Here is a 17,475-nt window from a genome sequence, read left to right on the forward strand (position 1 = left end):
ATGCAAATTTCTTCCCCACAACTTCCAATACATGACAACATACTTTATAGTATACATACTATGACGTTAAGGTACTTTTACTTCGAGCTATTTAAGACGATATACTCAGCTGATGAACAAGTGTTCGTTCGTTCGTCGGCTGATAATTGTCCTGTTTAAACAAGGCAACGATTGTGAACGCTCCTTTGCCCGATAATTGGCCAGTGTAAAAGGGCCTTAAGTATGAGCCTAGAAACAGGTTAGGGACCAGAGGTAACAGCTGCACAACATTTCACCACAACACACAACTATGATCAACTTATTAACATCCAGATCTACATTCCAATATCCCTCTCATTTATTAGTACCAAAATGTGCTGACAAATTCAACTAATAAAATTCATCCCATCTCTTCACAGTAAAAAAACAAAACAAAAAAGGGACTGATTCTTCTAGGGACAGCCCATGATAAAGACAGAAGTGTCAGCTTCAGACTTCAGTGCGGGGTCCTTCTTCTCAGTGCATATGTTATAGTTCTAGATCAGGATTATGAGAGCCGGCGAGGAGGTCAGAGATCACAGGATGAAGGGGACGATGGGAGATCGGATAGGTGGGTAGTCCTTGAACTCCTTCAAGTAGCTGCGATGCTTTCCTTTGGCCCAAATTGTCATTTGGATGAATCCAACCAAGGAGAAGAGAGCGACTATGTAAAATACAGGGAATGAGTTAAAGTGTGAGATCTCAAAAAGTGGTACGATCCGCCACATAAAATAAACGTAGAAGCTATATATATTCATAGGAAAAAATGACAGCTCACGGGTGATCTTAGTCGAGCAGAGAACACGGGGGATCGTATGTCTGATATATAGGGCCCATTTATGAAAACTGGCCGTGTTACATTTAGCAAGAGCTGTGAGTGGTTGCTTTGGGCAAGATGGCCAGATTTTATGATGAGTGAGACCAATAGTATTTGCGTGTTCCCGATCTATATATTGCAAAGGCTATAAACTCCCTGTATTTTCTGTTACGGTCTAAATACTTTAGCTGCTATGTTAATAACCCATATTTTCCCATACAAGCTTAGTGGCACCACCCCCCCCCCCCCCCGTTATTTCCCTTCCCCATCTTCAGGGGCAAGGGTCATTTTCACTTTTTATGGAACAGCAAGGGACTGTCCGCACTAGCGTCAAGTCTTCCGTTCACAACGGACCACGTTGACTGCACTATTCTTGCGGTCAATATCAGAAAGTATTGGTGATGTGAACAGGGCTTATTGTTAGTACCCAAGCCCGTTCTACACATAATAGGACCAAATACGTCTCTTCTACAGTGGACAGCTAAGGAGGCATCTATCCAGGGTCTACATGACATGTACAACCACAATCCAGTCAGACAGTGCCCAGGGAGATTTTCTGCGGACAACGAATATATTTAAATTCCGCATAAAAGAGCAGATCAGGCGATGAGCGTTTGCTCGTTTATCGGCTGATTGTTGCCCGGTTTACACAGAGCAGTGATCGGGAACGCGGGTTCATATGAACTCTTCTGTGCCCGACCATTGTAAAAGGGCCAGGACCCTCAAACTGCACAGCAGTTAGTGATACGTCAGAAAACGCCTCATTTGTTATTGTGGCCGAGGGTACATATTGTGACTTACTGTGAAACAGGCTTGCAGAATTAATAAAAAGGTGGCGGTAATAATCATTAACAAACTGCCCATTATCAATAATCATTAAGTCTCTTAACTAAACGATTTTCATACTGCTGGCCTTTGTCACTATAGTGGAGCCCTAAACCAAATCCATTAGCAGCCCAAAAGGTCCACTACCTGTCCAAGACAATACTCACCAGGAAGACACTGGGTCATGATAGCAAATCCAATCCAAGAGCCAACCTAAGACATAAACACAGAAATTAGTCACCTTTTTTTAGAAAAACTACAGCAAATAAGTACAGGGTTAGGCTAAAGCAGCCTTCAAAAATGTGTGCTGTCCCTTTAATTAACCCTCCAAACCCAGACCCTTACCTCATAAGTGTAGTTGGGGCAGGACACCAGTAGGAAGATCCACGTGAATGGGTTACGAGTTGGGAAAGGAATCTTCCGCGTCTTTGAGCCTTTGAATAAAAGTATAGGGATGGAATACATTAGGATCTATATTGGATTTCTAGTCATTATACAGGGGTGATAATAAAGTTCTATGTTTGTTTAGAGAAAATCCTGCTACTAAACTGTTTTTCCAGGCTGTGATCCCTACAGACATTGAAACAAGTAATATCTAGGTACAGTCCTACCAGGACCTTTCTGAACGATGACATCATCTCAGAACTACATTTCCCTGCACTCCTTGGTGTGGGGGCGTTTCAATCCCTGCATTGTGTGGGCTCGTCTTCTGCACCCAGTAAAATCAGAGGAAGCGTGACAATAGGATGATAGCTACACTGACAGGGACGTGAAGCGAGAGTAGATAAGAACATGATGAGGTCATCAAGCACGCGCTTGACCAGGACCAGAATACAGCTCCATGAAATAATCAAGTGTAAGGCCTGATTTACACGAGCGTGTGCGTTTCGCACGCGCAAAAAAACGCAGCATTTTGCGTGCGCAAAAGGCACTTGACAGCGCCGTGTCTCATCCGTGTATGATGCGCGGCTGCGTGATTTTCGCACAGCCGCCATCATAGAGATGAGGCTAGTCGACGTCAGCCACTGTCCATGGTGCTGAAAGAGTTAACTGATCGGCAGTAACTCTTTCAGCACCCTCGACAGTGCATTCCGATCACCATATCGAGTAACCTGTTTAAAAAAAAAAGAGGTTCGTACTTACCGAGAACTTCCCGGCCGTTGCCTTGGTGACGCGTCCTTGGTGACGCGCCTCTCTTGACATCTGGCCCCACCTCCCTGGATGACGCAGCAGTCCATGTGACCGCTGCAGCCTGTGCTTGGCTTGTGATTGGCTGCAGCTGTCACTTGGACTGAATTGTCATCCCGGGAGGTCAGACTGGAGGAAGAAGCCGGGAGTTATCGGTAAGTCAGAACTTTTTTATTTTTTTTACACGTTCACGTATATTGGAATCGGAAGTCACTGTCCAGGGTGCTGAACCAGTTTAACTCTTTCAGCACCCTGCACAGTGACTGTCTCCTGCCGGGTTCGGTCAAAACGAGTTCGGCCGAACCCGGTAAAGTTTGGTTCGCTCATGTCTAAGACACTCCGTTCGGATGTTTGTAAACAGAAAAGCACGTGGTCCTTTTCTGTTTACATTCAGTTTGACAGCTCTTGCGCGAATCACGCAGTTCGCACGGAAGTGCTTCCGTGCGACCTTCGTGGTTTTCACGCACCCATTGACTTCAATGGGTGCGTGATGCGCGAAAAACGCACGATTATAGAACATGTCGTGAGTTTTACGCAACGCACTTGCGCTGCGCAAAATTCACGCATCGTCTGCACTGCCCCATAGAGTAATATAGGTGTGTACGACACGCGTGAAAAGCACGCGCGTATATTACGCTCGTGTAAATGAGGCCTAAGGAACATTAAATTGTTTTCATCAAGCTCAGGATTTTTTACACCAAACATTCAAAGTCAATAAGTTTAAGGAGTTGCCCAGGATTAGCAACACCTGACTGCGGTCTCCCTAAAACAGCACCACACCTGTCCACAGGTTGTATGTGGTATTGCAAAGCAGCCGCATTCACTGTAATGGAGCTGAGCTGCAATACCAAAGAACCCATGGACAGGTGTGATATATTTTCACAGCTGGTTTTGAAGGAAAGCAGAAGTGTTTTTCTCATTCTGGACTGACCCTTTAAGGGAACTTGGCACACGCTAGTTGGTAAATGGTATTAATAAAATGTATCTGACCACTGGTGTAACACCAGTTCTATAACATAGGACTTACCGGCTGGCCGCAGGTTCCTCAGAGCAATGTGTATAGAGAAATTGCCCAGTTGACAGAACTGAGAAATAAAGAGGAGACACAATTCATTATCTCTGAAAGATCAGATTTGGGTAGAATTTACATCAAAATCCCACTCCTGATGGTTTGTTGGGTGTTTTCAGTATGAGGGTTTTGTTTTTTTAACCCTATCGCTGCCATGAGAATTTTCACACTTTTGACATACACAAATAAAACCTGAATAATAAAATAAAAAATATTATTCTCTATAGCTCCAGCCCTTATAGGCTGGGTTCACACGACCATGTTACGTCCGTAATGTACGGAACGTATTTCGGCCGGAAGACCCGGACCGAACACAGTGCAGGGAGCCGGGCTCCTAGCATCATAGTGATGTACGACGCTAGGAGTCCCTGCCTCTGCGTGGAACTACTGTCCCGTACTGTAATCATGATTACAGTACGAGACAGTTGTCCTGCAGAGAGGCAGGGACTCCTAGCGTCGTACATAACTATGATGCTAGGAGCCCGGCTCCCTGCACTGTGTTCGGTCCGGGTCTTCCGGCCGAAATACGTTCCGTACATTACGGACGTAACATGGTCGTGTGAACCCAGCCTTATTGTAGTCCTGGCAAGCGTTTAAAGTCATGACATGTGCTTGGCAGTTAAATCACCCAGTCCTTGGCAACTGCAATTAGGGTACTCTTTCCCTCTTAGTTGGCAGCAAAAGAGAAAGTTGGTAAATAGAATATGCCCGGCCCCATTGTAAACACTTTGTACGTTCCAGATCTTGCTGGAGGCTACAAAGCCTAGAAACTTCCAGGATATGGCGCCTGGACAACCCCCATTTAAATGCATTCGCTGCAGTTCAGTAGGACGACTGCTGGCAGCAGAGGGAGAAGACACTTTCACTAATAACAACCATCAAGTAGAAAAAAAGTGGGAAAAGCGTGTTGGAAATTGGAATGGATTCACTTACCAAGAATATGGCGACTGCTAACTTCACCTGATCTTCTCCGAATACTGATAAAAAAAACAAAAAACACACGTGCGGGTTAAGATAGATAGGGGGATTTTAGTATCTGGTATAAAGTTGTGCAATTTATGCAGATGAACCATAAGGCTGGATTCACACTGCATTTTGCTGTGTTTTTGTGCATTTTTAATGGTGTTTTTTTCCCCACGCAGTTTTAATTGCAGGCAGATGTTACATTAAAGTCTACAGTAAAATATCAAATGCATTACACACAACTGCGTTTTGGTTTGTGCCATTTTTGTGGTCAGTGGCGTTTTGTTTTTTTTTCCCCAAACGCAACATGCTCTGGATATGACGTTTTGCCTATAGGCTTACCTAGGAGTTCAAAAACGAGAGAGGAAAAAAAATAATTAAAAATCACCATGTACAAAATGAAAACCGCCAGTAAAAGCGCATATTTCATCAAAACGACGGAACCATTACACAACTGAGACAAACAAACTATTGAAATCAATGGTGATGCAAACGGAAAACTATGGTTTCCGTTTGTTTCAGTCAGGGTCCCGTTGTGACAGGAAGCTCCGACGGAATGTCAGAATGGGACCCTGACGCAGATGTGAACGAAGCCTTAGATGCAGGTTCTATGACAGCCCATGGCTTAGGCTGCTGCCCTGTCCTACTGCTATGCTTTATACTGCAGCTCTGCCTGTTCAGATTGGCTGCTGGGTAGAAGCACAAGCTCACCAGGAAGTCAGTGCATAAACAATGGATTTCACTACAGCAAAAATGGGATGGATTATAAATAGGAGATTATTACATCCGATTTCATTTTATCCTTGGCTTTCCTGTGAAGTCGTTAGATTTTGTACCTAAATTCTAGAACTTCCCATACCCCAGACTACAGTCGTAGTTACTTCACTTACATGACAGCCCCCCAACAAATGTGGTTGCAGCCCTGCCCCTATAACATTAGGAGCATTCATCATCAGGGATGAATGCACACAAAACCGTTACTTGCCTTTCTGTGTTTTTTGCAAAAAGGATCCATTAAAAATAAATAAATAAATAGAAAAAGCGTATAATATAAAGGTTTCATTATACTCCCCCAGCTACACACCGGACAATTCTTTGTAAGTCTGTTGATGAACACTGCAGCAGTCACCTAGACCACTTCATCAGTACTCACAGCAGTTCCCCCACTTGCCAATAGTCACAGCAGCCCCTTCTCATTTCCCCAGTGGGGACTGCGGCCCTCTCCAATTTCCCCAGTGGGGACTGCGGCCCTCTCCAATTTCCCCAGTGGGGACTGCGGCCCTCTCCAATTTCCCCAGTGGGGACTGCGGCCCTCTCCAATTTCCCCAGTGGGGACTGCGGCCCTCTCCAATTTCCCCAGTGGGGACTGCGGCCCTCTCCAATTTCCCCAGTGGGGACTGCGGCCCTCTCCAATTTCCCCAGTGGGGACTGCGGCCCTCTCCAATTTCCCCAGTGGGGACTGCGGCCCTCTCCAATTTCCCCAGTGGGGACTGCGGCCCTCTCCAATTTCCCCAGTGGGGACTGCGGCCCTCTCCAATTTCCCCAGTGGGGACTGCGGCCCTCTCCAATTTCCCCAGTGGGGACTGCGGCCCTCTCCAATTTCCCCAGTGGGGACTGCGGCCCTCTCCAATTTCCCCAGTGGGGACTGCGGCCCTCTCCAATTTCCCCAGTGGGGACTGCGGCCCTCTCCAATTTCCCCAGTGGGGACTGCGGCCCTCTCCAATTTCCCCAGTGGGGACTGCGGCCCTCTCCAATTTCCCCAGTGGGGACTGCGGCCCTCTCCAATTTCCCCAGTGGGGACTGCGGCCCTCTCCAATTTCCCCAGTGGGGACTGCGGCCCTCTCCAATTTCCCCAGTGGGGACTGCGGCCCTCTCCAATTTCCCCAGTGGGGACTGCGGCCCTCTCCAATTTCCCCAGTGGGGACTGCGGCCCTCTCCAATTTCCCCAGTGGGGACTGCGGCCCTCTCCAATTTCCCCAGTGGGGACTGCGGCCCTCTCCAATTTCCCCAGTGGGGACTGCGGCCCTCTCCAATTTCCCCAGTGGGGACTGCGGCCCTCTCCAATTTCCCCAGTGGGGACTGCGGCCCTCTCCAATTTCCCCAGTGGGGACTGCGGCCCTCTCCAATTTCCCCAGTGGGGACTGCGGCCCTCTCCAATTTCCCCAGTGGGGACTGCGGCCCTCTCCAATTTCCCCAGTGGGGACTGCGGCCCTCTCCAATTTCCCCAGTGGGGACTGCGGCCCTCTCCAATTTCCCCAGTGGGGACTGCGGCCCTCTCCAATTTCCCCAGTGGGGACTGCGGCCCTCTCCAATTTCCCCAGTGGGGACTGCGGCCCTCTCCAATTTCCCCAGTGGGGACTGCGGCCCTCTCCAATTTCCCCAGTGGGGACTGCGGCCCTCTCCAATTTCCCCAGTGGGGACTGCGGCCCTCTCCAATTTCCCCAGTGGGGACTGCGGCCCTCTCCAATTTCCCCAGTGGGGACTGCGGCCCTCTCCAATTTCCCCAGTGGGGACTGCGGCCCTCTCCAATTTCCCCAGTGGGGACTGCGGCCCTCTCCAATTTCCCCAGTGGGGACTGCGGCCCTCTCCAATTTCCCCAGTGGGGACTGCGGCCCTCTCCAATTTCCCCAGTGGGGACTGCGGCCCTCTCCAATTTCCCCAGTGGGGACTGCGGCCCTCTCCAATTTCCCCAGTGGGGACTGCGGCCCTCTCCAATTTCCCCAGTGGGGACTGCGGCCCTCTCCAATTTCCCCAGTGGGGACTGCGGCCCTCTCCAATTTCCCCAGTGGGGACTGCGGCCCTCTCCAATTTCCCCAGTGGGGACTGCGGCCCTCTCCAATTTCCCCAGTGGGGACTGCGGCCCTCTCCAATTTCCCCAGTGGGGACTGCGGCCCTCTCCAATTTCCCCAGTGGGGACTGCGGCCCTCTCCAATTTCCCCAGTGGGGACTGCGGCCCTCTCCAATTTCCCCAGTGGGGACTGCGGCCCTCTCCAATTTCCCCAGTGGGGACTGCGGCCCTCTCCAATTTCCCCAGTGGGGACTGCGGCCCTCTCCAATTTCCCCAGTGGGGACTGCGGCCCTCTCCAATTTCCCCAGTGGGGACTGCGGCCCTCTCCAATTTCCCCAGTGGGGACTGCGGCCCTCTCCAATTTCCCCAGTGGGGACTGCGGCCCTCTCCAATTTCCCCAGTGGGGACTGCGGCCCTCTCCAATTTCCCCAGTGGGGACTGCGGCCCTCTCCAATTTCCCCAGTGGGGACTGCGGCCCTCTCCAATTTCCCCAGTGGGGACTGCGGCCCTCTCCAATTTCCCCAGTGGGGACTGCGGCCCTCTCCAATTTCCCCAGTGGGGACTGCGGCCCTCTCCAATTTCCCCAGTGGGGACTGCGGCCCTCTCCAATTTCCCCAGTGGGGACTGCGGCCCTCTCCAATTTCCCCAGTGGGGACTGCGGCCCTCTCCAATTTCCCCAGTGGGGACTGCGGCCCTCTCCAATTTCCCCAGTGGGGACTGCGGCCCTCTCCAATTTCCCCAGTGGGGACTGCGGCCCTCTCCAATTTCCCCAGTGGGGACTGCGGCCCTCTCCAATTTCCCCAGTGGGGACTGCGGCCCTCTCCAATTTCCCCAGTGGGGACTGCGGCCCTCTCCAATTTCCCCAGTGGGGACTGCGGCCCTCTCCAATTTCCCCAGTGGGGACTGCGGCCCTCTCCAATTTCCCCAGTGGGGACTGCGGCCCTCTCCAATTTCCCCAGTGGGGACTGCGGCCCTCTCCAATTTCCCCAGTGGGGACTGCGGCCCTCTCCAATTTCCCCAGTGGGGACTGCGGCCCTCTCCAATTTCCCCAGTGGGGACTGCGGCCCTCTCCAATTTCCCCAGTGGGGACTGCGGCCCTCTCCAATTTCCCCAGTGGGGACTGCGGCCCTCTCCAATTTCCCCAGTGGGGACTGCGGCCCTCTCCAATTTCCCCAGTGGGGACTGCGGCCCTCTCCAATTTCCCCAGTGGGGACTGCGGCCCTCTCCAATTTCCCCAGTGGGGACTGCGGCCCTCTCCAATTTCCCCAGTGGGGACTGCGGCCCTCTCCAATTTCCCCAGTGGGGACTGCGGCCCTCTCCAATTTCCCCAGTGGGGACTGCGGCCCTCTCCAATTTCCCCAGTGGGGACTGCGGCCCTCTCCAATTTCCCCAGTGGGGACTGCGGCCCTCTCCAATTTCCCCAGTGGGGACTGCGGCCCTCTCCAATTTCCCCAGTGGGGACTGCGGCCCTCTCCAATTTCCCCAGTGGGGACTGCGGCCCTCTCCAATTTCCCCAGTGGGGACTGCGGCCCTCTCCAATTTCCCCAGTAGTCACAAACAAGCCCAAGCAGGAAGCATCTGGCCGCCAAAGCCAAGAAAGGCAGCAGGCAAAACCAAGGTCGCCAAGGACGCCCGGGTTTTGTCTAGTCCTATATATCCAACATATGACTAAATCATCTTGACTGGAATGCCCCTTTAAAAAGGGTGTATTGGGACGGTAGTAACTTAGCCAAAGCCGTGCAACATGTTCAGGAGAATTTTGTCTTATAAAAGAGGTTCACATGTTCGGCGAGTTTGCGCCTGTTTTATAATAGTCTGTGTCATTATAGATATTTATTGTGAGCGATAAGAAAATGTATAGACATGTCACAGCTTAGGATTTGAGTAAACACTCACCTGGGGGTGTATACAGAGGGTGATTGATGTAGTAAGCCATCCAGGCGGCAAATCCCCAGTAATACATACAGTTCTGCAACACAGCACAGACATGAAAGGGAAACTTTAGATCAGCAGCATTGAGAACTGTGCGGTCACCAGACACTTGATTTTTTGCAATTTTTTTTTTTAACCTTGCAATATAAATGTCACGTTAGCTTTATTCTGTGGTACGAATACGGCGATACTAAATTTATACAGCTTTTTTTTTGTACTACTTCTGCACAATAAAAGCAAGTCTTATGAAAATTTTATTTTGAGGTCTCAGCATTCTGTTGCTGCCGTAACTTTCTTATTTTACCATCAACGTAAAAGATTGTTTTTTGCAGGACCAATTGTAGTTATTTTATAGATACATCAAAATTTTTTTTTTTGGGGGGGGGGGGTAAGTGGTGGAAAAGGGAAAAGGCAAATCAATCATTATTCAAAGCGATCTATCAGTCGTTCTGATTGCGGAAACGTCATATGTATTTTTCATGGTTTACCTTTTTTAAACAAAATATTTTTTCATTTATTTCTTTATTTTTGTGGAGGGCTTCTTTACTTTTTTTTTTTCCACTACACTTTTTGCCACAGTTAATAGCGATTGTGGCATCTTAATATTTGGCGGCCGGGATCAGAGCTTTCCCCGGGGTCAGAGCTTTCCCCGGGATCGGCCGGGATCAGAGCTTTCCCCGGGATCGGCCGGGATCAGAGCTTTCCCCGGGATCGGCCGGGATCAGAGCTTTCCCCGGGATCGGCCGGGATCAGAGCTTTCCCCGGGATCGGCCTTGATCAGAGCTTTCACCGGGATCGGCCGGGATCAGAGCTTTCCCCGGGATCGGCTGGGCTCCTGCTGATGATCGCACGGGCACTGAAGCCGTTCCTACAGATTCTCCCTTGGCAGTGCTCCTAGAAAATTACTGTTCAGTGCAACTAGGGTCACAGGAAAGCCCTGCTCACTGTAATAAATTATTTTTGCTAGACTCCAGGAGTCTCCAGAAAAACAGACTCCTGGATAATATACACCATAAAGTGTCACTGACAGAAATAAACAGGTTTAAGCAATTGCTCATTAAAAAAGATAAATAAAAAAAGAAGAGGGGTGGGGAAATTAGGTCTTATGAATAAGGCAAAGCAGAGTTCAAGGACCACGCTTGGCGCATATAGACCCCATGTGATGCTGTATTAGCCACAGTATTATCCCTAAGGGTATGTGCACACACACTAATTACGTCCGTAATTGACGGACGTATTTCGGCCGCAAGTCCCGGACCGAACTCAGTGCAGGGAGCCGGGCTCCTAGCATCATACATATGTACGATGCTAGGAGTCCCTGCCTCTCCGTGGAACTACTGTCCTGTACTGAAAACATGATTACAGTACGGGACAGTTGTCCTGCAGAGAGGCAGGGACTCCTAGCATCGTATATAACTATGATGCTAGGAGCCCGGCTCCCTGAACTGAGTTCGGTCCGGGACTTGCGGCCGAAATACGTCCGTCAATTACGGACGTAATTAGTGTGTGTGCACATACCCTTAGAAGCACCTCCTCAGTAATATGGCATCCGATTTTACATGACATTTTTTTTCAAATGGATTCTGTATAAAAATCAGAGGTGCGCACACAGATACAGTATGAGCAGCTATGGGCAAGGAAATACAGATCTGTTAACACTGGGCTGTGATATGGCTGTGTGCATGACTCTTGTGAGCCCCCTGGCTGTAACGGATGGAAGTGAATGCATTGGTTACATCACTACAAAATATCCTGGGAGCATAAATGACAATTCGTCATAATACATGAAAATGTGTGGAAGTGATGTAGGCAGAAAACCTTGTTAAAGGGCCTAAAAACACAAAGTAGACCCTACAAAAACCAGCATTACTAGTTCCAACTGAGAAATACATGAAAAGTCAGGATCACCATACAAAAGCTGCATACACAATCGCACTTCGTGAGGAGTAGTTTTTCCCACCTCTGCTTTATTCTACTTGTAGGACACGGTCACAACAAGTAATAACTGGATGAGAAATTCTACCCGGTTCCCTTCAGGACACATCTATGATCAATGACTACAGATAAACTGCATTGTCTATTGAAGTGTGAGGAATTCTAATAAACCGACCCCCTGCTTTATTTCAGCTCAAGCTGTTGCTCTGTCCATCCCCATGCTTTACACTGCAGCTTGGTCAGATTTTGTGCAAGTAGATGCACAGCAGGTAATGCGTGTGGAGCGGATTTCCATTACCACTAGTGAGAAAAAGTAAAGAAAATCCCAGCATTTACCTTGAAAATATTCCTAAACGGCATGGTGCCATGAGAGAAGCGATGTACAAAGAGAGTCTCCAGGAGACGTTTTATATAGTGGAACGAATGACAGATACACGCCAGGCTGCAGGAGAGAAAAAATAAAATAATAAATAAATTATATATATATATATATATATATATATATATATATATACACATACACACACGCACGCCTGACATATATACATACACACACTGTACATACAGACCTGACATATATATACACACACAGGCCTGACATATATACACACACACACACACACACTGTACATACAGACCTGACATATATACATACACACACACACACACACACACACACATACACTGTACATACAGACCTGACATACACACACACACACACACACACACACACACACTGGTCATCAGCCAGATGTTACAAAGACATACACAGTACATCCGGACTAGACATGTGAGAAAAGTTCTCACAAACCGGCACTTTAGACACCACAGAAATAAATATAGAAAAATCAACAAGCTACAGCCTAGGGACGGTCCATATTAGAGAGCTCACTGACATTTTCCAGCATTCGCTTAACTAGTAATTCCATAATATAACGAGATTATAGAAATCCCCCCTATTAGCGGAGGGTCAGATCAGAAACGAACGCAGAGGTGAAATAAGGCCTGAATCTGCTGCTTAATGTCTATTGTATGAATCTAATTTTAGTTTAATTACATGTGGGAATGTAGAAGAGAAATAATGGGTTTATTGGTTGTGGTTTTTAAATGTTGTAGCCATTAATTTTTTTACACATCTTTCCTGGGGGTGGCTGTATTGGGAGACACACACTTTCTGTAATAGACAGTACAGCAGGGTGTGGATGCTTTATGGCCGCTGAAACAGATGTTAGTCAACTATCAGACAAAATGTCAGAATATTAGTCTCCAAGAAGTGATCGGGTACAGCCCCTCCCCCATAGACCAGGAGGACAGACAACGCTGATCATGTCTCGTTCATCGTCGGTCGCTAAATCGGCCGGTGTAATAGGGGCTTTACTATCCTGCCTTATCTAGGTGTCCAACAGCACAATAGAGTGGTCATTAATGCGCCCACCTGTCCCAGTCTACACAGCAAAGCGGAAAAGTGAGCTACAGAAAACGGGAAATGACAGCTTCTAGTGGCCTTGTGCTCTAGAGACCAGTGGGAAAACTGGAGTAAATCATTACTACAATTGTCATTTTCTGATATGAAATTCCCTTTAAGATTTAGTCTCTGTTTTTCATACAGCTCACGGTATGGATAGCACAAGTAATACTCACTGTACCACAGAGTGCCGGCTCGTGATGAAGTCGTACTTGGGGCCATAAATAAAGGGGACTCGGAAGTAGAAAAGTAGGTAGATGACCAGCGGCCCGGCATATTCAGTGAGGAACACCTGGAGAGGAACAAGCACATTTTTCACCCTCCCGGATATAGTGCAATTGTAATGTAGAACGACACCCCGGCAGTGCCATGTGGCACAATATAAACATCGTCTCATTGATGCGCTACATTTTTTATTTTATTTTTAAAGCATAGAGGGGAACAGAAAATCCACATCCCAGCGTAACACAAGCTGACATTTACAATTACACAGCCGGAGGTCGGACTGTAGACACTGGCGCTGCGGGGCATGTACAGCAATCAAGTCGACATTTGGCCTGGACTTTGATGTCCAATGATTGAGGCATGTCTGGCAGCACAAGAAACACTGGCATGCCGCACTCATTAGTCTGACTGGCAGTGCCAGGACCAGTATAAAGCTCACACAATTAGTTACTTAGGTTGAGAAAAGTCACAAGTTTGACCTTTCTCAGATCAATTATACATCATTCAATGCGAAAGTATTTATAACCCCCAAAGCCATTTGTTATTAGACGAACGTCGAGCCCTTTTTTGAACGCTCTCATGGTATCTGCCATTACCACCGCCTGGGGTAGGGCCTTCCATAGTTTAACTGCCCCAACTGCAAAGAAATCTTTCCAATATTAATATCTGAAACGTCTTTCCTCCACATGTATGTAATGTCCCCTGGTACTTTGTACAGATCTCTGAATCAACCATCGTCAGTTCGCTTATATCCTTTTTACAATTCGGAGACCAAAACAGAATCCTAAATATTACATTTGGATCACAGGTTATTTATTACCTTTTAAGGACACAGAGTTGTTTTTTTTTGGGGGGGGGGGGGGGCTGGGGGTTTCGCATTAGATTACGAAGATAACACATTTATAGTTCTTATTAGGTTTTACTACGACCTCTGGCTATTATTGGTATAATTTTGGGATACCTCCGACTATTTGATCTTTTTTTATTCTGTTATTGGGATGAAGAAAAAAACAACTCTGGCTTGTTACAAATGCAGCTATACCAATTTTGTAGGCGTTTTATTTCCCATAATAAATAATTTTTTAGTGTAAAATAGACAATTTTGTATTTTATTTTTACATGACTTTTTACAGTTCTTAGCCTTTTTTGCAATATATATTAGTACCACAAGGGGGCATGAAGATGCGATCGTTTGGCAGCCTATATAATAAACTAAAAGGCTCACATCCAAGGCAAAAATGTGGGCCTTTGTTAGGCCCCCTGCTGCCATAGCAACCCATCGCCCAAAACCAGGGGCTAACAGAAGGAATTCCCTCGCTGTGTCAAAATCCTCAGATGCGACAGTCGCTGCGGACCACAGCAACGAAGGCGTTAAACAGCCAAGATAGGAGCCGGCTCTGATCCCTTCCGTTACAGCAGGGTGTCAGCTGTGAACCCCCCGTGCCACGTGAGTGCAGTACAAGTACAGCGGCTCACGTTAACAACCACCCACCCGCGCTGCAGATAGACTGCACAGGGTAGGAAGGGGTTAAATACACGTAACAACGTCACGCTTCCCTCTATACATGTAATAACGGCACAGTAGGAATTTTAGTGCATAAGAGATTAGGAAGCCTATAATCAGAATCTAAGTTGATAAATGTTATAATAGTGCCCGTACACGTAGCGGTATTTGTGGGGCTGCGAGTCGCACACAGTTTTCCCTACGTTTTTGGCAGCACCACCTGTACAAGCTGCGTGGTTCTTGCTGGCACAGCGCACGACCCCTAAGTGTACAGGAATTGTACCCATGAATGGTGTGTACTTACAGTGACCCAGCTGATCTGCGCTCCCAGGTCTCTGAAGTATAGCGTAGCAGTGGTTCCCACAGGTAGATTTTGCAGAATGTCCTCGTCTTTCAGCGACCTCCCCTCTGACACACAGTAACAGAAAGTAAAAGGGACATACAAGAGCAGTGATCAGTGTTTATACAGAGACGCAGCAAAGCTTCACAGACATTACAGAGCAGAGTTTGTCATTTCACTCAACTCATTTTAATATAAATTTATCGGTGACTGTACATAGGACTGTAGGCAAATCTGCTATTTTTACTGATAGAGTGTACCCCAAAATGACAAATAAAAACTAGCTCGCCCACAAAAAAATAAAAAATAAAATTATGCTCTCACACCGCACAATCGACAAAAAAAAAAAAAGGTAAAAAGCTATGGCTCAGACTATGACAACACAAAACTAATTTTATTTTACTACTTTAACAAGGAAAACACTAAAAGAAAAAAAAGACATCAATTCTGTATCGCCGTAATTGTATTGACCCACAGAATAAAGTTAACATTTCGTTTTTACCACTTAGTGAATGCCGTAAAAACGAAACCAAAAAACAGAGGAATCAGGTTCTTTTTCCCATTCCACCTATTTTTTTTTCCAGTTTCCCAGTACATTATATAGTACAATAAATGTTGCAGTGAAAAACTACAACTCGTCCCGCACAAAAAAGCCCTAATACGGCTAAATCAACAAAAAGGAAAAAAAAATGTTAAATAAAAAAGTTATGGCTTTTGAAATGTGGGGAGGAAAAGATGATAATTTAAAAATGAAAAATGGATGTGGAGGGAAGGGGTTAATTGACAAATTTGTCGTCGCTATATAAATCACACCGGCAAGAGAGTAGAAAGATTTTTAAAAACAAGAGCGTTATATATTCAGGTCTTCCGGGTTCATTGCCCATACCACACAGGCGGCGTGACTTACTAGGATCCAAACGCAGTGACTGGCGGGCAGGATACCACTCAGGATCTGAGGAAGAAAATGACACAATGAACAAGCTGTAACTGCGATAACATGGTAAGGACATTTTATAAATAGCAATTCCCCAATATACTTTTATCAGCAAAACTGCTTTCCTTAGGAGTGGGAGAGAACACGTTCTCTGTAGGCAGTCTGTACTCTGTTCACGGTTTTTTTTTTTGCCATTACAACTCCGTTTGTCACCCAGCTATGCCCACTCCAGAAAGGAAGATCTGCATAGTAAGGCACAGCAACACCCCTTGATCGCATATCTCTGCATAACTAGGCAGATTGGTCATTTAGGAGTTTATACAGGCTGGGTGACAACTCGAAAGTAAGCTGCAATGGCCGCCATATTGGTTGTCACTCAGTTTCTCAAAGAAAAAAAACAAAAACGAAAAAAAACAAAAAACAAACGGGGTAATTTACTGGGACTCCACTAGGGGTCCTCCTCGTGCGAGCAGGGATCTACACTTAGTTTACGGCTGTGTACACCTTTGAAAAATAGTTTTGTTTTTTTTTATTAATAAAACTGTGCATCAGTGTGATTGGTACAATTTCCAAAATACATTTTATTCAAAAAATAAATTTAAAAAAAATTACCTTTTGAGATACAGCTGTTTTATATCCTGTATACAGAGCAGCTGTATCGTTCGCGAAGACCTGAATCCGTCAGATCAGCGATATGAACTTAGATGTGATCGATAACAGTTCGATTTTGCGTGTCAGAAACACGCAGGACTCGCTGACACCGAACCCGTCAGTCCCACTGACCTGACGGATACAGGATTCAGCGCTAGATACAGCTGCTCTGTATACAGGATACAAAGCAGCTGTAACTGAAAAAGTAAAATTATTTTTTAATAAAATGTATCTAGAAAGTTGCACCAATCACACTGAGAGACACACACACATATATATATATATATATATAAATAAAACATTGCAAAGCAGTGCATATCCTTTTTAAAAAAAATCCCTCTAACTCTAGTTACCGTATTCGTGCTGGCCTAGTTTACAATATGCTAGTGTCAGCTGGAGAATTAATATGCAGGTTTCATTGCTATAACTATTCAGGTGGTGAAATCCTCGTGCTCTCGCTCGAATATCATCAGCAGCCCATAAATAGGGATTAGTAGGACACTTCCTTTATACGTACGGGACTTGTTGAACATGTTCTTCACTTCTGCAATAGTAGCATTGGGCTCCACCTAAAACACAAGACGAATAATAAGAAATATACCAGGATCTCATACTTACTATGTACAAATCACAAAACCTGCCTGTCTGACAACATGCCCAGTCCCTACTACCCCTGAAGAAGTCAGAGGATAATTGGACTGTCCCTATAGGCTATCTGGTCAAGATCTCCTGCCAAAAGGCTCATGTTTATGGCCAGCCTAAAATGAATGTCAACCTTTTAACCTTACTTTTAGGTCCAAAACGGTGTACGGCTTAGTTTC

At 46.7% G+C, this 17,475-nt stretch overlaps 1 protein-coding gene across 3 annotated transcripts in view; it reads right to left on the reverse strand.

Annotated features, from left to right (window-relative positions):
* Window positions 1-315: 315 nt before the first annotated feature.
* The window catches only part of TECR (trans-2,3-enoyl-CoA reductase), a 32,805-nt gene continuing 15,645 nt past the window's right edge, over window positions 316-17,475 (reverse strand). For all 3 annotated transcript variants that reach the window (XM_075858719.1, XM_075858718.1, XM_075858717.1), the window contains 11 exons: window positions 17,172-17,223; window positions 15,977-16,021; window positions 15,034-15,137; window positions 13,177-13,292; window positions 11,872-11,977; window positions 9,565-9,637; window positions 4,851-4,894; window positions 3,876-3,933; window positions 2,006-2,094; window positions 1,828-1,873; window positions 316-682 (listed from right to left, as the gene is read on the reverse strand). In XM_075858719.1, the coding sequence (XP_075714834.1) occupies window positions 555-682; window positions 1,828-1,873; window positions 2,006-2,094; window positions 3,876-3,933; window positions 4,851-4,894; window positions 9,565-9,637; window positions 11,872-11,977; window positions 13,177-13,292; window positions 15,034-15,137; window positions 15,977-16,021; window positions 17,172-17,223 (861 nt within the window). In that variant the 3' untranslated portion in view covers window positions 316-554. The remainder of the gene's footprint in view (window positions 683-1,827; window positions 1,874-2,005; window positions 2,095-3,875; window positions 3,934-4,850; window positions 4,895-9,564; window positions 9,638-11,871; window positions 11,978-13,176; window positions 13,293-15,033; window positions 15,138-15,976; window positions 16,022-17,171; window positions 17,224-17,475) is intronic.

Source organism: Rhinoderma darwinii, chromosome 3, assembly GCF_050947455.1.
Source record: "Rhinoderma darwinii isolate aRhiDar2 chromosome 3, aRhiDar2.hap1, whole genome shotgun sequence".
Classification (NCBI taxonomy): domain Eukaryota; kingdom Metazoa; phylum Chordata; class Amphibia; order Anura; family Rhinodermatidae; genus Rhinoderma; species Rhinoderma darwinii.